The sequence below is a fragment of the Vipera ursinii genome (assembly GCF_947247035.1).
Source record: "Vipera ursinii genome assembly, chromosome: 17".
NCBI classification, from domain to species: Eukaryota; Metazoa; Chordata; class Lepidosauria; order Squamata; family Viperidae; genus Vipera; species Vipera ursinii.
In genome coordinates, this window is record NC_139530.1 from 5,229,967 (window position 1) to 5,253,865 (window position 23,899).

The 23,899-nt window shown below is 46.2% G+C and overlaps 1 protein-coding gene and 1 long non-coding RNA gene across 2 annotated transcripts; both read left to right on the forward strand.

The window, feature by feature from the left end:
• Nucleotides 1-7,894: 7,894 nt before the first annotated feature.
• Nucleotides 7,895-8,920, forward strand: LOC310647903. The gene is made up of 3 exons (XR_014493981.1): nucleotides 7,895-7,909; nucleotides 8,223-8,295; nucleotides 8,859-8,920. It is a non-coding gene; the product is annotated as an uncharacterized lncRNA (long non-coding RNA).
• Nucleotides 8,921-9,066: 146 nt separating this feature from the next.
• On the forward strand, nucleotides 9,067-23,581 carry PADI3 (peptidyl arginine deiminase 3; the record flags this gene model as incomplete). Its single annotated transcript, XM_083375652.1, has 13 exons — nucleotides 9,067-9,123; nucleotides 9,176-9,293; nucleotides 10,955-11,080; nucleotides 12,094-12,272; nucleotides 12,953-13,056; nucleotides 13,271-13,394; nucleotides 13,661-13,768; nucleotides 14,055-14,206; nucleotides 16,678-16,822; nucleotides 18,634-18,727; nucleotides 18,808-18,887; nucleotides 21,674-21,799; nucleotides 23,002-23,581. 13 exons carry the CDS (start codon nucleotides 9,067-9,069, stop codon nucleotides 23,233-23,235), a joined length of 1,647 nt encoding a protein of 548 aa, XP_083231778.1. The 3' UTR covers nucleotides 23,236-23,581.
• Nucleotides 23,582-23,899: the final 318 nt, after the last annotated feature.

A 23,899-nucleotide genomic window follows, 5' to 3' on the forward strand; every position in this document is an offset into this window, starting at 1 on the left:
GCCTTCTTGACAAGATCCACCTATTCTGCTAAGCCCAAATGAATTTGACCGGCCTTGGCTTGCCGCAGAATGCAGAAACCAACAAACCACGAATGCTGGTTTGCGATGCCGGGACATGGTTCCTTGGGAAAGATGTCAGGTTTTGCAAAGGCTCGGAACCAAATCCCGGTTTTCAATTTGGACCCACTAAGTCTCTTTGGCAGCGTGTGTATACGCGTTAAATTAAATGTGATCGAAATTATTAACGGCGCTATGATTAAGGCACTGGTTCACAAATGCTGCCCCCTACTGGCCTTAGATTAAACAATTGCCTTTTAAAACAATTTCCTTTGAGGAATTTCAGGTTGAAAATAAAACTAGTCTTATTCGTTTACTTATTTTACTTCTGTTTACCTTGCCCTTGAGGACTAGCAACAGTTTATTTCCTTTTATGGCCAGAGATGCTTAGAATTTCCAGACACCCACCGTTTCTCACAGTATTAGCCTGGCAAAATCGATTAATCCGAATTGAGAGCATCACAAATCCCAGGGATAAGAGATTTCGCAAGCTGTGTATTCTCGGAAACAGATGGCTTTTAAAAATAGTTAAGCTGGGTTTAAATGCTTTCCAGGGGAACCTTAAAATAAATAAAAAGTTTGGGGCACCCTCAGCCAATTCCTTTGACTTTCTGTTTGCTATACTTTTGATCTTTCTTCCCATGTTGAGAGCAAAATTCAAAAATCAAAGCTTCTCTTTATTCTTCCTTATTATTCAAATTGCACGGATTTATTCTGAGCTAGTACTGGCCAGATCCTATTATCTTCGTTTGGGGCTTATAGTAAATGGTTAAGCGTTATAGCTTAACGACCGCGGCAAATGTATGTTGTAAAATGGAGTCTTGTCATCTGAGTGACTTGACTTACAACCGTCCCGACATACGACAGAATTCAGGGCTTTGTTACCATCGTTAAGTTGAGGTTGACTTGCATACAATAATTTAAAAGCCGCATGAGGGCTTGTTCACTCAAAATGTTTAATTCATGTTTTTGAATTTGCACGCTCAGTTAAGCCACAGCAAAACTAACCAAGGTTGGTGGCTTACCTGAACGGCGGTGCTAGAGGGCTCACGGACGCAATTACACCTAGGACGTGAACTCAGCTGTAAAAGTTGACCTGGGTTGGTTTTTTTTTCTCTCTCCTAAGGCTCAGAATGAGCGGAAGAAATAGAGAATCTCTAAATTTGCCAAGGTACCTGCCTGCTTTGGCCTCTTCCTGCCACTAGAGGCAGCAGCGTGTCTCGCCAGGTGGCTGCCGGCTGCCCCTGTTGGATGCCCGAATCCGTCGCCCCTCGTGAGGGATTCTGGAGACAGGTTTCCAAACTGGGAAAACTCATGAACAAACTGAGTCATTTAACACATTAATCACGGTGTGCTTAGAGCGCCTTTCTTTCAGCGCCGGGGATGATCTGGAACTCCGTCCCGCCCTCCTTGTCACCCGAAATCCAACCTTTGGATGGACATTCTTTGAGGGAGACAACGCAGCAGCCCAAGAAAAACAGGAACTCACCAAACCCGTTTCGGAGGAAGAGATGTCTGCAGCCCTCCCGCCCTCCTCCTCACCGTGTCGTCGCCTCCTCTGCGTGACAAATTGGAAGGATGATTTTTACAAAGAGAGGTGCTGGCACCTGGCTGGCTGCTGGGCACCAAGTCTGATGTTTTTAACACCCAGAACCGGGCAATGCCCATCACTTCGGCACCTGTGTCTCCAAGGGCCACCTCCAGCCCAGGAGAAGTCAAGACATTTCCCCGCAAACAAGCATTCTTCCCAGCCTCTTCACTTCCCCTTGCTCTGCCCCTCCCCTGGGTCCCGTCAGAAGAGGCAAATCCCTCGGGGCCAAAACTGACCCAGAAGCATCTTTGCACTCTTTTTCAGAGCGCCCGAAGAGCGGGCAGGTATTTGAATCCGGCAACCCCGGGAATTTAATCCAACGGGCAGAGAGAAAAGTCTCCCCCAGGGGCTGCATCGTGCCTTAGTTGAGACTGTGGAACTCTCTGCCACAAGGCGTCTCTCATTAGGAAAGGAGTTTGGGGGAGGTGAGCAGAGAGCGAGGCTGCCTCTGGTTGTGTGGCCATCAGCACGCCAGCGACACACCGGAGCCAGGCCAGAGAAGAGGGTTGTCACAGAGACATCTGTAAGAATGATAATTATAACCACTTAACTCCCGGCGTTGTGGCTGCTCCATCGCTCGAGGCCCACGAGAAAAGGCTGTGCAGGCATTTGTCTGGGATGGTGTAAGGTCTCCTTCTTTGGGGAGGGGGGTTGGACTAGAAGACCTCCAAGGTCCCCTCCAGCCTTAGGATTCTGTGAAGCGAAAACCAGACCAAACATGAGTCTTCCATCTCATCCAAACAAACTTGGGAGTTTGCACATCCTCACGTTACATTAACCAGGTACAGCAATAGCAATAGCACTTAGACTTATATACCGCTTCGCTGTGATTTACAGCCCCCCGTAAGCTGTTTACAGAGTCAGCATATTTGCCCCCAACAATCTGGGTCCTCATTTTACCGACCTCGGAAGGATGGAAGGTTGAATCAACTTTACAGTCCCCTCTTAAGTGGTTTACAGAGTCAGCCACGTTGCCCCCCAACAATCTGGGTCTTCATTTTACCGACCTCAGAACAATGGAAGGCCGAGTCAAACCTTGACCCAGTCAGGATCAAACTGCTGGCAGTGGGCAGAATCAGCCTGCGGTAAACGGTCTCTTCCTTGTCCACAATTAGCTGGCGAAGCCCTGAAAAGAAAAGAAAAAAATAATAATCTTTTTGTGTGGAAAAACAGGTGCAAGTCACCTTTTTCAGTGCCAGGGTAGCTTCAAACGGTCCGTAAATGAAATGGTGTAAGTAAGACGAGGCCTGTCAGTGTTTCTCTGTACAGATCAACCATCTCCCTTCAGTGCAACTTAAAATTGCCAGCGTCTCCCAGAGCTGTCAGGTGTAGGCAGGCAAACCTTGATGGCGTTTGTTGTGGATCGCAGAACATCAGGAGAGGCAAGCAACAGAAGGCGCCAAGACAAGGGTCATCAGCACAGGATCCGACCATGGAGTCCCTCATCCACGCTCTCCTTCAACCACCACGCCACGTTACGTGGGACACTGTGCTGCAGAATTAAAATGGATCAAGGGTGAAGTCTAGCAGCTTTGCAGCCGCCCGTGGATTATCCATTTATCGATCGATCACCTTTGTTTTTCCTGCTTTTTTTTCCTTTAAAGCCGATTTTCTCTAAGACAGTTTACAGAGCAAGGGACCCCCTTTCTCAAATTGTAATAATTCTTCCCTCAAATCGTAATAAGTCTTCCCTTAAAGACTAACTCATTTATTACGGGAGAAAAGATTCACGGGCGAAAATGGGATTTTATCCTAAGCGGACGGAGTGGGAACCAAAAATATTTTTAGCTTCCTGGTGGAGCTTTCCGCTGCAGTAATTTTTTAAAAAATATATATAAAAAGGTAAAGGTAAAGGTTCCCCCGCACATGCGCGCTAGTCGTTTCTGACTCTAGGGGCCGGTGCTCATCTGTTTCAAAGCCGAAGAGCCAGCGCTTGTCCGAGGACGTCTCCGTGGTCATGTGGCATGACTTGATGCCAAAGGTGCACGGAACGCTGTTACCTTCCCACCGGAGCGGTCCCTATTTTTCTACTTGCATTTTTTACGTGCTTTCGAACTGCTAGGTTGGCAGAAGCTGGGACGAGTTAACAGGCGCTCACTCTGTTACGCGGCACTCGGGAATTCGACCCGCCAAACTGCCGACCTTCTGATCGACAAGCTCAGCGTCCTAACCCACTGAGCCACCGCGTCCACAAAACTTTGCCACAAAACTTAGGAAGATGGTGCATGCGCCTGATCCACTTAAAATATCGTTCGGGTTTTCCTATTTGCATGTTCATATTTTTTTTTTTTTGCTAAGGGTTCTTGCAGGACGCCAGCAAAGCAGAACTCTTGAAAACAAAAAAAGAGTGGGACAGCTCTGCACAGCGGTTGAGTTGTTCACCTCTGGAAAGAATGAAAAACAATAGTGATGAAAGAGGAAAGGAAATTATTTATTTGTACAGTCTTCAAGGGAATGAAGCATTCCTGGCTGAGCTATTCCTCCTTGCCATCCAAACACAAAACTGGATGGACTTCTGAGTAACCTGCCCCAAAACACACCGGAATAACTAAATTATAGCATTTTCAGACCTGCCCTTTATGCTTGAAGTAGGACCTCCCTGATGATCAAATGCTGCCTGGTCCTCAGTCTTGATGGAGACTTAGGTTGAATTTTATCCCATCCTTGTTCCTCCTCCTCGTTCTTCCCCCAGCACAGTCTATAAAAGCTGGTGGAGAAGTCAAGAAGAAACTTGATGTCCCATTAGGACATCAGACACGGAGAACCAAGCTAGCCATGCTGGCTTGACCGCAAAATAAGTCTTGGCTTCTTCAGATCTTGGTCCTGAAGCTCCGGTTTGGTGAAACCATGACGAACAAGCAGAGAGTGGTTCACGTGTCCACCAAGCAGCCCAGCTACGCGGTTTGTGTCTTGGGGACAGAGATTTCCTTAGACATCAAGAGGTAAGTCCCGCGCTTCTTCAAGAGTTGTGGAGTTGTGTGCAGAAGAAGACCTCACGTGTGTGTGTGTGTGTGTGTTTGGTGGGGGCTGGCCTTCCCATCTCAGCTTGGGCGATGCCTTTGCAAGCTTCTCTTTCGCCGTCCACCTCAACACCTCTCGTGGCTGACCACCCAAGGTTGCTCAGAAGGCCAGAGATAATATGTATGATAATATGTATGAATGCCAATTAAAGTTTCCTTTAATTAGCGTCGGATAAATAGCATTCTCAATGGAGTTTAGAACTCAAGACGGAGAACAACGCATTGCCAGAAATGGAATGGAATGCAAAGCCTCTCGAGAATCAATCGGGGGGGGGGAAATAAAGTAACTATTGTCTCTTTGTTAGCCACCTGACATTCCCCAGCAGCTACTAATAATAAAACATAAAGCTAATTCAAATGTGCTGTAAATTTTTTTTAAAGCTATCTAAAAAAAAAAAAAACCAGAATGGAAAGAAGACAAAAAGCCAGTGCTTTTTTTGTAAAAGAAAAAGGTGCCGGAACTCACAGATGTCATACAACCCGCCTTGCCTACCCTACAAGGTTCCATCCAAAAAAGGTGCCGGAACTCCGTTCTGAGCGTTCGGTGACAAAAAAAAGCCCTGCAAAAGGCTATAATCAAAAGGATAATCAAAAGTGATAATTTGATTATCACTTGTTTTTCCGTCTCCCGAGCTTGCAAGGAGGCAAACTGGTTTCTATCTGAAGTTTCCTTCAAGCTCAGCTAATAACTCCGGAGGAGCTGATGAATATTATCTATTTGGTTTTTCTTGATAAAGAGGACCAAAATGCTTTTTTCTCTCCCCCCCCCCCCACTTCCAGAAAGGCAAAGAAGAGACACTGCATGCTTAAAACTCTTTATCTTTTCCGTAGGGTCTTAATTCTGAACCCCAATGGCAAGATCTGGGCTTCAGATCAAATTATATTACCATGACATCCAGGAAAGACTCAAAAGAGAGGGCTTACAATTAAGAAGCCGGTAAAATAACTCAGTGTGTCTTCTTCCACAGAGGAAAATCAAACTTTTCCTTGGATCTTCAAGGTAGCAGAATCACGGAAACGTATTAAGTTGTGCAAAAACCTGAAATGCGGACGTGCGTGCTGACCACACCCCGGGGAGCAAGGCGCTATTTCTGTCCCCTGTCACACCCAGATGCAAATCTTTTGCAGACACAAAATGTGCAGAGAACCAAATTGTGCAAAGGAGAAAAAAAATAGTCAATAGGAAGCAAAATGTGGTCTTACGACACCGAGCAATTTATTTTGAGGTCAGAAAGATAAAATGTCACCATGGACGCACTGGCTCAAGGGAGAAGGCATTGTTTAAAATGTGGGTGTAATTGCTTATTTTTGGACCCAGCGCATTTCCTTCTAAGAATACAGTATGCAATTGTTGTCAAACCACACAGGTACGACAGAAAAACATGTCCATGCATTATTTTGAAAAAGGATAAAAAAAAAACAACGCTTGAGTAATCCCAGGTCACCTTTGTGAGTAACTTGGAATGTGTGCAGGCTGCAAAAAAAAAGGAAAATCACAGGACTCAGCGGTATAAAATCCCGGGATGTGGAATGAGTTTCAATAAACGGGGTGCTTTGATGTCCCAATTTTTGCACCCGCATCTTTTTGCACTGCAGAAAAAAATCTGCCGGGGCGAATCCGTGGTTCAAACTGACACTATCCAAGATTCTCGGTTAGCTTTGTGGCTGCGCACAAAACCTCTCGTCCTCTCCCAACACCAAGGCTGCCCATCAATTCTTTTTATTATAAAGTCAGTTAAACGGAACACACACACACACACCTTTTCGATTTTATGATTTCTCGCCATTTTTTCCTCCCTCCTTTTGCGTTCACAGGGTGCGAAAAATTTGCAGGTGGCTTTTAAATTTTGCCCGGCGGGATCGACTTTTAAGGAGCATTTTTAACGCATGCCTTGCGTTGACGACGGAGGAGGAGAAAAAATCGGGGCCTTTCCCCCCTCCCTCCCCATATAAATGGAAAGCAGCATTGGTATAAATTCACGTGGCGGAGCTGTCAGTCCGTGGCTGTTACTACAACAGGTTATAAATCCTGCGGAAGGCAACTGCAAGGAGAGACACCGGTAGAAGGAGTTACGAGAAGATTGATAGCCTTTGCTCTCTTCCCCTTTTGAGTGTAATTGAGTGTACCGACAGAATAATATATCTCTCAACAAGTCGCTGCAAGACATTAAAGAAAGAGGACAAAAGAAGCAGAAGGAGGCCAGCTACGGCGCCCGTGTATAAACCCTGTTTCATAAAACTTATCCTTTCACAACCTTTCCCACCCTTTCTTTTTCGTCCTACGTAATTTTTCCTCTTCTCTTCCCTCCACTTACTGACAGCTGAGCCCCCAACTTCTGTTGTTAAGCGAAACCTTTGTTAAATTGAGTTTGGGACCATTTTGCCACGGTTGCTCACCCGGTTGTTAAGTGGATCTGCAAAACGAGATGGTGTGATCCCAGGATGCCCTACCGTCATCAGGGCTTTTTTTTTGTCATAGAACGCTCAGAACGGCGTGCCGGCACCTTTTTTGGATGGAACCTCATAGGGTAGGCAAGGCGGGTTGTATGACATGTGTGAGTTCCGGCACCTTTTCCTTTTACAAAAAAAGCACTGACCGTCATAAATAGGAACCGGTGGCCAAGCCTCTCTGAATGTTGATCCCATGACGATGGAGAGGGCGCAAAGGTCGTTAAGGGTGAAAAATGGTCATACGTTTTTCACTGCCATACGTTGTTCTCCCTTTTTTTTCTTTTTCTTTGCACATGCTCCAAATTCGATAGGAAAAAACGAAACAAAAACTCAAGAAGAAGCCATAGACTTTGGGCTTAAATTCACCCAGAAAGTAGGGATCTCCTTCTGTTTGTTTTTTTTTTGCAACTTTTCTTCCTGGCCACAAAATTCAGAAAGTGAAAAGACGCCAAACGCCAGAATTGGCCCTTGATGGAAAGAGTCCCCGTCTCCAGATCAACCGTACCGTTCTTGAAAAAACAAGTAGAGTAATTTCACACACACACACACACACACACACACACACACACACACACACACACAGACCTGTGTTGTTTCCTTTGACCCTAGTTCCATGCCCAGGAGGGCCACGTCTTTTGAAGCCCGTGGAACAGCCGGCCTCCAGGTCTACGTGACCTACGACCCCAAACACCTTCTCAAGCCTGAAGGTTCAAAGAGGTGGCCTCTTAATGGAGACATCGAGGTCATCGTGTCTCCGAAGGCTCTTAGCAGCGCCGTCAATGACAACAAGGTGAGTGCGACGACGTTGTCATGCTCAATGAGATGGTGCGGACCAAGGGTCTTTTGGCTAGGCTGGTGGGGAGAATCTTCAGAAGAGAGGATCAGAGATCTCAGAGGGCCCCTGGACCAGGTCCTACTCCTAACTAAGCCCTTCTTGAGGTGTAAAGCTTGAGTTAGGAGCTCCTCGGAGTTCACTTCTCCATCCAGTCATCTGTGGGTTGTCCTGTTGCATGACAAAATAGGGCCATGTCTCAAAAGGAGGACAACCGACATATTGGGTCTGACCGCTCAGCAGTGACTTTGGCCATTCGTTCCCTTTGTAGGTCAGAGTGTCCTATTACGATCAAACAGGGCGCACACCGATTGCCGATGCCTGGGTGTACATCACGTGTGTAGGTAAGCATCACCTTGACCCGCAACCTGCATCTTCTGCGCTCTTTAAGACCCAAGGAGCAGGAGAGGGGTGGAGTGGTACCTTTCAAAATTTCTCCATCCTGAAGGGACATGGTGGATTCCATCTTTGCTTTAGGCTAGTCGTTCAAGGTTTCTCAGCAGTTCTGTGCCAGGGGTAGAGATGGAAGGGGCCCTGGAGGTCTTCTAATCCAGCCCCCTGCTCAAACAGGAGAACCTATACCGTTTCAGACAGGTGACTGTCTAGTCTCTTCTTAAAAGCCTCCAGTGATGGAGCGTCCACGATTTCTGGTGGCAAGCTGTTCCACTAGTTAATTGTCCTCACTGTTAGGAAGTTTCTCCTGAGTTCCAGGTTGCTTCTCTCCTAGATTAGGAAGAAATGGCGAGCGAGGTTGGGAGTTATAGTTTGGGTCACACCAGGTCACACAAAGGATAATCTTGTTTTCAAGCTCTTTTAGAACAGCAGACTGCTTGTTTTTGAGGCCCTGGGCTTGAGAAGTGAAAACACAACGGCAGGAGATAATGTTTTAACTCTGTTCCTCTCTTAGCCCTCTCCCTGGACGCTGATACAAGCCGAACGGGGACCGTGCAAAGTTACACCACCAATAAGGTAAGGTTGAATTTTGACGCAAGGATCCATTTCTGGACAGGTCCCCCATTGGCTGCGAAGCCTGAAGGACCGTTGTTGAGAGCTATGAAATTGTCCTTTCAATAACTTACCTTGGAGAAGGGATGTCAATGGAGATGTTGTAAGATATGGTCAGCCCCTTCGCATTACAGCTGGAAGAGATGTTGAAAGTCAAGGCAGATGTGGTGAAATCCTTCACTTCTTCCCTTTCTTCTTCTCCTCCTCCTTCCTCCACAGACCAAATGGACCTGGGGCCCAGATGGAGAAGGTGCGGTATTGCTGGTGAACTGTGACCGAGACGGTCCAAGCATTGGAAACATGGATTACACGTATCCTTACGTGCGATCCCCCGCAGGTAGGTGTTCAGGCATCCCTATCGCAATGGAAGAACTCAATCATAGGACATCTGGAGCCTTCTTCATGGTGGGACTCCATACTTCAAGTCAACTTCTCCTGAAGGCCACTCTTGGATGTCCACACTCTTTGTGTTTTGGGGGCCAGCTGAAGATTTCACTTTTTGGATTCAGGATGTTCTGGCTAACAAAAACAACAGCAAAACCCTACCCAAAGCGTCTCTATTATTATATTGTGTTGCTGCTGTTTGACATCTTAAAAGGATCATATTCACATGCTTGTCTTGTTTAATCCGATATTATTTATGTAGCGACGCTTTCCTGAGGCCCTTAGGAAAATGAGGGAATAATACATGTTTAGGGACGCGGTGGCTCAGTGGGTTAGGACGCTGAGCTTGTCGATCAGAAGGTTGGCAGTTTGGCAGGTCGAATCCCGAGTGCCGCGTAGCAGAGTGAGCGCCTGTTACTCGTCCCAGCTTCTGCCAACCTAGCAGTTCGAAAGCACGTAAAAATGCAAGTAGAAAAATAGGGACCACTACGGTGGGAAGGTAACAGCGTTCCGTGCGCCTCTGGCGTCTAGTCATGCCAGCCACATGACCACAGAGATGACCTTGGACAAGCGCTGGCTCTTCGGCTTTGAAATGGAGATGAGCACCGGCCCCTAGAGTTGGAAACGACTAGCACGCATGTGCGGGGGAACCTTTACCTTTACCTAATACATGTTTGAAGAAGCGGCCACATCTGGGTAAGACAGGGGGTTGGTAGGAGGTTAGCCAAACACAGGAGAAAGGGAGGACCCACAGCTGTCATTCTCATCCCTGGCTCTGCTGCCTGAGGGGAACAGAACAGAACAGAACAGAAGAGTTGGAAGAGACCTTGGGGGTCTTCTAGTCCAACCCCTGTACCATTTCAGACAAATGGTTGTGTAGTCTCTTCTTAAAAACTTCAAGTGTTGGAGCATTCACAGCTTCTTGAGGCAGGTTGTTCCACTGGTTAATTGTTCTAACTGTCAGGAAGTTTCTCCTTAGTTCTAGGTTGCTTCTCTCCTTGATTAGTTTCCATCTGTTGCTTCTTGTCCTGCCTTCAGGTGCTTTGGAGAATAGCTTGACTCCCTCTTCTTTGGTGCAGCCCCCGAGATACTGGAATGCTACTATCAGGTCACCCCAAGTCCCTCTTTTCAATAGACTAGACATACCCAATTTCAGCAATTGTTCTTTCTATGTTTTAGCCTCCAGTCCCCTGATCATCTTTGTTGCTCTAATAGAAGAGCTGGTTCTGCAAAGGAAGTTGGATGAGTTCAGGGTGACCTAAAAATCTCTTGTAACGAGGACTTTGCCTCGGGACCCCCAGCAACAGCTGGGAAAGCCTCCACTTAATGTAGGATCAAAGCTGTGTAGAAGCGAGAAATATAGAGGGAAACCAATAAGGTAGAAATCAAAGGTTCTGTTTTGCACCCTTCTTTGGATAAAAAGGGGGGTCCTGGGATGACCAAATTAGGTCCTTGGGCATCCCATAATGCTAAACCTCTCCAGCCTAAGACTTCCTCCAGAAAGAGTCAGTCTGAGCTCTTCACAACTCAAGACTCCGCTTGGTGGGATCCCAAGATGACGTTGCTGATGGCCAACTGTCTCCATACCAAACCCTTGTCTCTTCTCTTCTCCAGATCTTCAAGACTTGTCCCCGGTGATTCTCAATGTCAACAGCCCCGCCAGTATCTTCAACAACCACAAGTTGATCCTTCACATCTCCATGTTTGATGCTGCAAAAGTGAGAGTTTTCCATGCAGTTGGTAGGTGGCTAGGTCCTTGTTCCCTGGCTCGGTGGAGTTTTCCAGTTCTTGTGTGTTAACTACATCATCATGTTGCCTTACCGATGGGTCAGCCCAACAAAGCGGTACTAGACTAAGGGATCAAAGCCAACGAGATCAGAGCCGCTCTTGATCTTTAGTTGAAGGGACAGAATTTTCCAAGTCTGGATGGGCTACCTTATTTTGATCTATTTTTAGAGACTTTTAGACTTTAGAATAACTTTGTCACTTTAAGTGCACACCAATCGGCATACATTAAAATAAATTCCACTGCATGTAGCTCTCAAGGGGTCGCCACCTCCAATATACACCGCATAAATATGACCAAAAAATTGCATATACCCACATGGATTCTGTGACACAGAAAAACAACACAGTCTAGTTCAGATGTAGACTGTAGATCTACATGGCGACAAAAACACATCTTGCGAGTTTACCAGACGGATGGCAGAGGGAACAAAGCGGTTTTCAGAATCTGCTGGTCCTGCTATAAATACTCAGAAACCTCCTCTCAGAGGGGAGAAACAGGAACAAAACCATAAAGTGGGGGTGGGGTGTGTGTCTCTAAGTGTGCTCGGAGCTCTAAGCACACATAAGCGTTTATAAGCAGTGTAATAGCGCTATCCCTAGAGAGGGATCTGCCTCGAGAAGATCATCTCTAATTAGTTTCTTGCAACAGGATCACACCACTCTTATGGGATCTTGCCTTGGTAACTGCTTGTCCTCCTGTCCTTTAGAGCCACCCTCTCGGTCTCCTACACAAAATGGAAAAACTTGCAACATGCTTCCTGGGAATTGTGTGGAGGCTTCGTCGCATCTGGTTGGAGAAGCTTATCTCTATTTCTTGCAGAATTATTATTATTATTGTTGTTGTTTTTATTCATTCATTCATTCATTCATTCATTCATTCATTCATTCATTTATTCATTCATTCCTATTTACTTCCTTTCCACTGGATGGAAACCTCTCTGGATCTAATGCCGTTTCCTCAACAGAAAACACCTCGGTCTCCCAGTACGAGAACATATTGGGGTCAGACAAGCTGTCCTACACCGTGCAACCCACAGATGGAAGAGGACAACATACTTTTTACGTGGAGGGCCTCGCGTTCCCAGACAGAGACTTCAACGGCCTGGTTTCCTTGAACGCCACGCTGATGGAGCAGACTAGTTCGGTAACATAGTCAGGGCTTTTTTTGTCATAGAACCCTCAGAACGGCGTTCCGGCACCTTTTTTGGATGGAACCTTGTAGGGTAAGCAAGGCGGGTTGTATGACATGTGTGAGTTCCGGCACCTTTTTCTTTTACAAAAAAAGCACTGAACATAGTCATTCTTTTATTGTAATCAATGATCCATACATAGCCTGCTATCTTTGGTCCCCATGTTCGCTGCGTTTTGGCTGTGAGATGTGTCCTCCTGGGACCTAGCCTCTCTCTCTCTGCTGGTTTCCTGTGTTCATTTTAAAACATGGCATCCTGTATTTGTCGCAGCCATATCGGCTTGACAGCTGTCACTCTGGGGGAACTAAGAAACCTTGGAAAGAATAATAGATCAAAAGAGGAAAGCTGAAGGCAATGCAGGGAGGGGATCCAGAGCTGCTTAGTGGGGGAAAAACATGTATCTGCTTTGGATATAAACCTCGATGATGTCCAGTTCAAAAAGCAGCTAGACAGATAGGTGAGGTATTTCCAGCCTGTTTTTCATGCCAATATTAATTGGTTTGTTATGTTTCTGTTTTAGAGTGGTCCCACCGTTCAAAACCCACCGTTATTTTTCCTCCTTGCAGTCCACTTTTCGGAAACGGCTCCAAGTTGGAAGGCGCTGGTCCTAATTTCATTCATTTTCTCTTTCCAGTCTTCACCAGCCACTCCAGTTTTCACGGATACCGTGATTTTCCACGTGGCTCCTTGGCTGATGACCCCCAACACCCAGAGACCCCTGGAGATCTTTGTTTGCAGGTACTCATGAAAACACCGGCAGGATTCCCTTTCTGGGGCTAACCAGACTCATTAACCAAAAATAAATTTAGATTTTTGGAAATGCACGTCCAACGGGACTTAAATCCTCAGGAGGGGACAGGAAGTTACGAAGGAGGCCTCCTAAATTAAAAGAGCATTCCTTGATCATCTTTCTCACCTGTCATTCCTGCTGCCCTCTTCCTTTTTCGTTTAGCATCGAGAAGGGTGTCAACTCCAACGGAAAATTCCTGGAGGCGATTAAACTTTTAGCAAGGAAAGCCAACTGCAAGTTAACCATTTGCCCGGAGGTTGAAAACCGAGGAGACCGCTGGATCCAGGTACACTCTGCGGGAAGGATTGGGATCCAGACTGGATTCCCCCTGACCAAATCTCTTCAGCGATGAATCAGTGAAAATTAATGAATGAATAAAAGCAATCTGTAGAACTGCTGGCCTCCAGAAGTTATGGATTCTCCATCGCTTGCAGTTTGCTTTAAATAAGAGACTGGAGAGCCATTTGGTCTAGAGTCTTCGGCTTGGTCAGGGGGTTGGACTAGAAGACCTCCCAGGTCCCTTCCAATTCTGTTGTTCTGACCCCCGAACAGGACGAGATGGAATTTGGTTATGTAGAGGCTCCTCATCAATCCTTGCCTGTCGTCTTTGATTCTCCCAGGAATCGGGGCCTGAAAGAATTTCCCTTCAAGAAGATTTTGGTAAGTCAACTTCTCCCGTTCCTTCTTGGCCAGAAGACCATCTTGACCATCTTCTCCCCTCCTTGGAAGAGAAGAGAAGTAACAGGACCATCTATCCTTTCTCGGGGGGAGGGACCACAAGAGGAGAGAGGTTGACTTTTCAGCCACAAGGAATCGGAACTGAGTTTTCCTGTTTCACCCCAAACGTGGAAGAGTCCTCCACGTCTGCTAAGGGATAGAAGATTCTTCTTTCCAAGGCTTTTATACAAGGCTCTGTCTATCCTCTTTCGTCTTCGTTGCCATCAAGGGACCTGATTTTGGGTACGTCACTCGGGAACCCAAGAACGGGAGAGTGTCCAGTCTCGATTCTTTCGGTAACCTGGACGTCAGCCCACCGGTCTCAGTCAAGGGAAAAGACTATTCGTTGGGGAGGATTCTCATCGGCAGCAGTTTTCCTGGGTAAGGAGGTCACGAGGTCATTTCCCACCACTCCTTAACACTTCCAACCAATCGGAATAGAGCGGGAAGGGACCTTGGAGGTCTTCTAGTCCAGCCCCCTGCTCATGTAAAGGTAAAGGTAAAGGTTCCCCCGCACACGCGTGCTAGTCGTTTCCAACTCTAGGGGCCGGTGCTCATCTCCGTTTCAAAGCCGAAGAGCCAGCGCTTGTCCGAGGACGTCTCCGTGGTCATGTGGCCGGCATGACTAGACGCCAAAGGCGCACGGAACGCTGTTACCTTCCCACCGGAGCGGTCCCTATTTTTCTACTTGCATTTTTACGTGCTTTTGAACTGCTAGGTTGGCAGAAGCTAGGACGAGTAACAGGTGCTCACTCTGTTACGCGGCACTCGGGATTCGACCCGCCAAACTGCCGACCTTCTGATCAACAAGCTCAGCGTCCTAACCCACTGAGCCACCGCGTCCCTGCTCCACCTGCTCATGTAGGAGACCTTATATACCATTGTCCAGTCTCTTCTTAAAAGCCTCCAGGGATGGAGCACCCACAACTTCTGGAGGCAAGCAGTTCCACTGGTTAACTGTCCTCCCTGTTAGGAAGTTTCTCCTTAATTCCAGGTTGCTCCTCTCCTTGATTAGGTAGGTAGATAGGTAGGTAGGAAGCAACCTCCTGCCTTCTGGTGCTTTGGAAAATAAGCTGACCCCCCCCCTTCTTTATGGCAGCCCCTCATATCCTGGAATATTGCTAGTTCTTCCTTTTTCCTGCACTAGTCAAACCCAAATCCTGCAGCCGTTCTTCCTATGTTTTAGTCTCCAGCCCCCTCATCATCTTAGCTGCTCTTCTCTGCACCTATTCCAAAGTCTCCACATCTTTTTTTTTTTGTAACGTGGTGACCAAACCCGGATGCCCTTTTCCAGATGTGGCCTTACTGAGGATGTGTAAAGCGGTACCGATACAGCGCTTCACGTGATTTTGATTCTGTGCCTCGAGGAGTTTATACAACTTGCAGGGACCAACTGCTCACCCAAAGGTGAGGCAGACCACGAGGTGCTGGAGAAGAGTCCCTTGGGCTTCAAGGAGATCCAACAGCCGATCCTAAAGGAAATCGAGGTGGACTGGACTGTCCTTTGGAAGGACAGATCCTAAGGCTGAAGCTCCAGTACGCTGGCCACCAAATGAGAACAGAGGACTCATCGGAGAAAACCTTTATGTTGGGAAAGGTGGAAGGCAAAAGGAGAAGGAGGATGAGATGGTTTGTTGTTGTTGTTAGTTGCGAAGTCGTGTCCGACCCATCGCGACCCCCTGGACAACATCCCTCCAGGCCTTCCTGTCCTCTACCATCTTCTGGAGACCATTTAGGCTCACGCCTACTGCTTCAGTGACTCCATCCAGCCACCTCATTCTCCATCGTCCCATTCTTCTCTTGCCCTCAACTTTTCCCAGCATGAGGCTCTTCTCCAGTGAGTCCTTCCTCCTCATGAGGTGGCCAAAGATGAGATGGTTAGAGTGAGCCATTGACACAACAAATTTGGGCCAAGGTGGGGAGACAGTGAAGGACACCGAGGCGTGGCATGCTGTGGTCCATGGGGTTGCAAAGAGTTGGACACGGCTTAGCGTGAACTTCAGCTCCAAGGAATTCATGAGCCAGCATGTCTGACTCAGGAATTCTGGGAGTTGAAGTCCACAAGTCATAAAAGAGCCAAGGTTGCCTACCCCTGAGCTAGACCATAAGTGTTCACGGGTCCTTCTCGTCTCTGGCTCTTCAGCCTGCACACCCTTGGGCCACCAATCTGTAGAGGCCTCAGCTACAAGGAAACTGAGATTTATTCCTTGGATGTGATCCCGCCAAACGCACTCAGCAAAAGGAAATGAAAAACAGCAGGAAGGCACATGAATAACGCTCCTGCTCACTGCAGTCGCCAAACTGGTTCAAGCACCCAAGTTCTCCGTGATTAAAATTTGTCCCTCCGATTGGGAAAATTGCGAGAGAGGGAGCAAAGTTGGCTTCCCGTGGCAGGGAGTTCCGAAGTCTGAGAACAGCTGTGGAGAAAGATGATCTGCTCCTTCCATTTTTCTTCTCATCTAAAGCAGGGCTTTCCCAACCTTGGCAAAGGCTAAGAAGGGTGGAAACTGAACTCCTAGAATTCCCCAGCCAGCTTTGCAGGAGCTGGGGAATCCTGGGAAATGAAGTCCATACCTCTTAACGTTGCCCTCGGTGATGCAGAGCGAGAGGCGACAAAAAGCGGGGCGAGGAGCAACGGATGGAAGCTAAATCGAGGAGACAAATGGGGAATTACGGAGAAATTTCCTAACAGTGAGGACAATTGGCCAGTGGAACAGCTTGCCACCAAAAGTTTGTAAGCTTGGCCTTCTCCTCAAGAGAGGCATCCGCAAGAAGTTCTTCTCAACACGTAAGGAATCAGGATTGTTCTGGAGCTTCTGCATTTCACGATTTTCTCTTTGTCCGACACGTAGATCCGGCAACAGGAAAATGACAAAAGTTGTCCGAGATTTTCTTTATGCTCAGAGGGTTCAAGCCCCTGTAGAGCTTTATTCAGACTGGCTGACGGTGGGTCACGTGGACGAATTCTTGAGCTTTGTTCCAGCTCCAGGCAAGAAGGTATGGATCGATGGGGGAAACTGGGCAGGGGGTTAGACTAGAAGACCCTCAAGGTCCCTTCCAGGCTTATTATTCTATGTTCTGTCATTCCCTTTCCCAATTAAGCTAGCATTCCCCTGCAATAGATTATGAAGGTCAGGCCAGCTTACCTGGCTGCAGAGGTGTCGCTCCCTGGGCCCTCTGCATAACCCTGCGCAAACTTTTCCTTTATCATCTCTTCCTCCTCCATAAAATAAAACAAGATCAATCAGTCAATAAAACGCAATGAAATAAAATAAAAAGTAAAATAAAAAATAAAATTAAAATAAAACAAAATTAAATTAAAATCAATAAAATCATATCAATAAAATAAAACAGAAAACGCAATGAAATAAAAACGATAACATAAAATAAAAATCAATAAAATAAAAATCAATAAAATAAAATAAAAAATAAATAAATAAAAAACAAAATAAAATAATAAAGTAAAGTAAAAATAAAATAAAATAAAATAAATAAAATAAAATAATAAAATAAAATAATAAAATAAAATAAAATAAAATAAAATAATAAAATAAATAAAATAAAATAAAATAAAATAAAATAATAAAATAAAATAAAATAAAATAAAATAGTATTCCTCAACTATTACAACAATTGAGTTCAAAGTTACAAGGGCACGGAAAAAAATGACTTAGGACCATTTTCGCCCAATCACTGCAAGATCCCCATTGGTCACAGGATCAAAACTTGGATCCTTGGCAACTGGTTCATATTTATGACGGCCGTAGCGTCCCGGGGTCACGTGATTCCCCTCTTGCGGCCTTCTGACCAGCAAACTCAATGGGGGAAGCCGGATTCACTTAACAACCGGCTTACTACCTGAACAAACCGCAGTGATTCCCTTGACGACTGCGGCAAGGGAGGTTGTAAAATGGGCCAAAAGCAAAACTTAAGAACCTGTCCCGCTTACCGACAGGACTTTCGGTCTCCGCTGTGCAGTCGTAAGGTGAAGACTGGCATTCTCACTAAACTAACCGGCACGTCTGTTCAACTGTCTGGCGTGCGGACCTCGCAACGAGCAAAACACGACAGACACCCGGCTTCCGGTTGTTGCCTTCAGATGTTGTGAGGGCTTCATCACCGGAAGTTTTCAAGAAACTTTGTCAGAAATGGTGTCGGGTCTCCTGCTTGGTTGGGGGGGAGGTGTTCTGTACCAGCCTACTACCGGCCCTGCAGAAAAGGCAGGGACAACCCCTTTACAAAATGGCAAGAGGCTGGAACTAAGCCTGCCAAATTTATTGACATAAAACAGAGCAAGCAGAGCAAACAGAAACACGAACCATGAAACAGGAGCTATTCAAACGGTTGCCTTCAGCAAACCAGCCCTCCCACACATTCCCCTTTTAAACAGTTTCAAGGCGTGGCTTCTCTCTGCCTCCTTCCGAGGTGCCCCATTGCCTTCCTCTGTTTACTCCTGATTGACTGCCTCCTGCGTCGGGCGTCCTTGAACAGGGCCAGCTGTGGGTCATCTTCATCCACGCTGTCAGGCTCACACAGCTGGGTCTGCGTCGTAACCAGATGGGAGGGGCCTGGCTGAGGGCTCTGCAGAGCCTCAGGGCTATCCTCTGGAGGCTCTCCAACGCCCCCCTCCTCCTCCTCTGAATCGTCCGACCCAACTGCCGAACCCACAGGCTGACCCTGAATCACAACAGAAGGTTGGACTGGATGACCTCCAAGGTCCCTTCCATTCTGATTTTCTGGGAACAAAATGCAGCCGGTTCTTACACACCTGCATGTGTGTGTGTGTGTGTGTGTGTGTCTCCACGCAGGGTTTCCGTCTGCTTCTAGCCAGTCCCCTCGCTTGCTTGAAGCTGTTTGAAGAGAAGCAAAAAGAAGGTCATGGGGACACTGCTCTATTTGAAGGTGAGCGTTAACATTATTCTTCCTGTCTGATCCCGTGAGACGCCAGCCATCCCGAGGCACAAATCTTATTTTTTTTCCAGGTCTCCGGACGGTGGGGAAAATTACCCTCGACGAGATCCTGACGGACAGAAATTTGCGCCAAGACAGCAAATACGTTCAGGTAAAACAGTAAACAAAGGCGTAGGAAATTCAGGCTTGCTTTTCTCCTTTACAAAGACCACATTAAAAAAAAAAGGTTCCCAGCAAAAAAGCAGAAGTTCCCCATTATATCATTAACTTCCCAGCATTAAGTAACCGTTTAACAATTATTTAAAAACTTAACCAAACTTCTCAGGATGCCCTTTCGTCTACGACTTTTCCGAGAAGTTTGTTTGCATCATCCAAACTGCTACGATTTTGTCTGGGCCGCTCTCGGTAATTTCCTTTCTTGACCCGCACTAGATCCTCTTTTTGGATCTGTCAGAATAATTGCAATAAAAAGTTATCAGCTGCCTGTTTTCAAATCCCAGATTCTTATTTTCGTATTTTTTTGGGGGTTGGTTTACAGAAAAGTGATGCGTTGCCCTTTGAAATATCACAAAGTTTATACAAGCGTTGCTACTTCCTGGTTTTCCACAGCTGAGCAAAGAAACATTGCATTGTTCTGGAAAGATTTAAAACTCTCCCCTTAAATCAACAACCGCATATAGCTTTTCAGCCTACACGTCCCTTTCTACAATATGTCCCACACCTCTTTTTTTGTGTCCTTGTTGAACATTTCACCGGGCTGCGAGGAAACATTAATTTCCCAAATAAAGGGGAAATTATTAACCAGAATTAAAGGTAAAGGTAAAGGTTCCCCCGCACACGCGTGCTAGTCGTTTCCGACTCTAGGGGCCGGTGCTCATCTCCGTTTCAAAGCCGAAGAGCCAGCGCTTGTCCGAGGACGTCTCCGTGGTCATGTGGCCGGCATGACTAGACGCCAAAGGCGCACGGTACGCTGTTCCCTTCCCACCGGAGCGGTCCCTATTTTTCTACTTGCATTTTTTATGTGCTTTCGAACTGCTAGGTTGGCAGAAGCTGGGACGAGTCACAGGTGCTCACTCTGCTACGCGGCACTCGGGATTCGACCCGCCAAACTGCCGACCTTGTGATCGACAAGCTCAGCGTCCTAACCCACTGAGCCACCACGTCCCTGTAACCAGAACTATGCCTTATCAAATAATTTTGACTTTCAAACTAGCTCTGCTAGCTAGAATTACAGGACGGAAAACCCCACACCTCTAAAAATGATGGACAGCTTGGTGTGAAAGTTACCGTAAATCTTAAGACAAAAAACCCCAAAAAACCCCACCAGATTTAATGTCTTTGTGTGTAGTGGAGAAGGTCCAGCGAAAGTCCTGATTCGAATCCAACCTATTTCAAGGGAAGTGAGGTACCCACACTCTCGGCAGAAAGCCAGGATAAAAAAAGCTAACATAATACAATTAATTCCTGCTTGAGCAGGGGGCTGGACTAGAAGACCTCCAAGGTCCCTTCCAGCTCTTTTCGACTCTTCTTCGTAATACAGGTAGTCCTCAACTTACAAGAATTCATTTAGTGAGCATTTGAAGTCATTTGAACTGGAAAAAATGACCTAGGACCGTTTTTCACACTTACGACCGTCGCTCCGTCCCCATGGGTCACATGATCAAAATTCGGATGCTTGGCAATTAACTCGCATTTATGACGGTCGCAGCGTCCCGGGGTCACGTGAGAGAAGCAACCTGGAATTAAGGAGAAACCTCCTGACAGTTAGAACAATTAACCAGTGGAACCTCCTGCCTGCAGAAGCGGTGAATGCTCCAACACTGGAAGTTTTTAAGAAGAGACTGGACAGCCATTTGCCTGAAATGGTGTAGGGTTTCCTGCCTTAGCAGGGGGTTGGACTAGATGACCTCCAAGGTCCCTTCCAACATTATTATTATTATTATTATTATTATTATTATTATTATTATAAAACTTTTATTCATTAAACACGAAACTCAGTCAACTGAACACTCAAATTGACTGGCACTAATGGTTGACAATTATTATTATTATTATTATTATTATTATTATTATTATTATAAAACTTTTATTCATTAAACACGAAACTCAGTCAACTGAACACTCAAATTGACTGGCACTAATGGTTGACAATTATTATTATTATTATTATTATTATTATTATTATTATTATTATTATAACTTTTATTCATTAAACATGAAACTCAGTCAACTGAACACTCAAATTGACTGGCACTAATGGTTGACTAGGGACGTGGTGGCTCAGTGGGTTAGGATGCTGAGCTTGTCGATCAGAAGGTCGGCAGTTTGGCGGGTCGAATCCCGAGTGCCGCGTAACAGAGTGAGCACCTGTTACTTGTCCCAGCTTCTGCCAACCTAGCAGTTCGAAAGCACGTAAAAATGCAAGTAGAAAAATAGGGACCGCTCCGGTGGGAAGGTAACAGCGTTCCGTGCGCCTTTGGCGTCTAGTCATGCTGGCCACATGACCACGGAGACGTCCTCGGACAAGCGCTGGCTCTTCGGCTTTGAAACGGAGATGAGCACTGGCCCCTAGAGTCGGAAATGACTAGCACGCGTGTGCGGGGGAACCTTTACCTTTAATGGTTGACTATTATTATTATTATTTATTATTATTTGGACGCTAAACTCAGCACCATGATGAGATAAGACGCCAAGTCACAGGTATCAAACTGCCTTCAAGACAGGTAACATGAATTGAACCTTTCACCCAGGGCTCTCCAAGCTTGGCAGCTTTTAAGACTCGTGGACTTCAACTCCCAGAATCCCCCAGCCAGCTATGAATTCTGGGAGTTCAAGTCCACAAGTCTTAAAGTTGCCAAGTTGGAAGACCCACCCCCACTTTAACCTGATGGGGACCCATTTGCATCATGCACCTTTTCCTTCTGTTCCTCTTCCCAGAGTTGCATTGATTGGAACCGGAGTATTTTAAAGCGGGAACTCGGATTGACTGAACGAGACATTATTGACATCCCTCAGCTCTTTACTCTTGAAGGATCCACCGCGTCAGCCTTGTTCCCAGACATGGTGAGAGAGAGCCCTTCCCATCGGTCTTCCCAAAGCAGGATCCCTTCGGAGCATCCCATGGGGCTGAGCCAACACCCAAGGCTGGTTCTCAATGGCCCCTGGAGAGAACAGCAGAGATTTATAATCTACCCATTTTCCATCTGTAAAAGGGAGAAACTGGAACGTTTCCTAATTTTCTTATCCTAATTTCTGAGGATTGCATTCAGTGTGTTGAATGGGTAGTGGCCAAAAGAGGTTTTTTCTTAAAAAAAAAATACACGGGGTGGAAGATTAACAACGAAGACGATGGCCATCAGCACAGTTACCTCAAAGCCATGGTTCTCATCGTGAAGGCTAATTCCTGTTGACTCAAAAAAGGGAAGCTTAGATTTAAACCCTTTAGCAGAGACACAGACATGGGGGATGACAACCATTTTACTCAATTCTGGGCACAAAAAAAAAGGTTCCTTCCAAAACTGAATGAAGGGAAGTTTTGAGTGTTGATGTAACAATCGCTTAAACAGGAGCCAGCCATGTGCTGCAGCTGCCAAAGAAACCAACACAATCCTAGACAGCATTAAACAGAGGTATAGAATCAAAATCACGTGAAGTGTTAACACCGCTTTATAATACCTTGGTAAGACCACACTTGGAATACGGCATCCAGTTTTGGTCACCGCAGTATTAGAAAAGATGTTGAGACTCTGGAAAGAGTGCAGAGAAGAGCAACAAAGACGATCACGGGGCTGGAAGCTAAAACATACAAAGAACAATTGCTGGAATTGGGTAGGTCTAGTTTAATGAAGAGAAGGACCAGGGGGGACATGATAGCAGTCTTCCAATCTCTCAGGGGCTGCCCCAAAGAAGAGGGAGTCAAGCTATTCTCCAAAGTGCCTGAAGGCAGGACAAAGAAGCAACGGGTGGAAACTATTCAAGCAGAGAAGCAACCTGGAACTAAGGAGAAACTTCCTGACAGTTAGAACAATTAACCAGCGGAACGGCTTAATTCTAGAAGTTGTGGGTGACAGTTAAAACAATTAATCAGTGGCATGGCTTGCCTCCAAAAGTTGTGGATGCCCCAACACTGGAGGCTTTCTCTGAAATGGTACAGGGCTTCTTCCTTGAACAGAGCCTCCACGGTCCCTTTTAACTCTTTTTGTTCTGCTTGGAAGAAAGAGATGGATGAGAAGTCAGCTCAATCCTTTGTCCTCTTCTCTCTGCAGGTCAATATGCTCGTCTTAGGAAAATACCTGGGCATTCCTAAGCCATACGGACCCATCATCCACGGCCAGTGTTGCTTGGAAGCGAGAGTCCGCTCCCTCTTGGAGCCACTGGGCCTCTCCTGCACGTTCATTGATGACTTTTTCTCCTACCACGTCTTGTCCGGAGAAGTCCACTGTGGCACCAACGTCCGACGGGAACCATTTTCCTTTCACTGGTGGAATATCCTTCCATGAACAAACCACCCTGTTAACTCAAGTCTTAAATTTTCTCAGCACCTTTGTCTCCGAGGTTGGAGAGGGGCAGCAGCGTGGAAAGTTGTAGGAAGGAGATGGAGAACTTTTCCCAGAGATAACTTCTCAGCACCTTCCCCAATTCCGTTTCCATTTGGTGTCTCTGAAAACGCAAAGCCCTAACAAGCTAACCATGCAAGTAAACCCAAGACATTAGATAAAATCTGTCTGGCTTTCTGGGGGGAAAATGCTGTCTCTGGAGTAACCAGCCAGAGAAAAAGAAATTACCGGGAAAATTGTCAGCCAAAATGTTGGCGGTGTGGTTGTGATGATGCAACGTATTATCATGTATGGTGGACTTGTAAAAAAGTTAAAGCTTTTTGGATCAAAATCTGGTGGAACATGCAGAAGATCTTTAAGAAAAAGATAAAGATTTTCACCCCAATTGTTTTTGTTGGGTATTGTCACTGACTGTCCTGCTATACAAACTAAATTGATGCTGAACTTAATAACAGCTGCAAGACTTTTGGTAGCGCAATCCTGGAAGAAGGAGGATCTGCCTACTATTGAAGAACGGACTTTGAAAGTTTCGAACCTGGCAGAAATGGCCAAAATCTCGGCATGTGTGAAAGATCACTCGCAACAGAGGTATATAGTGGAATGGAGA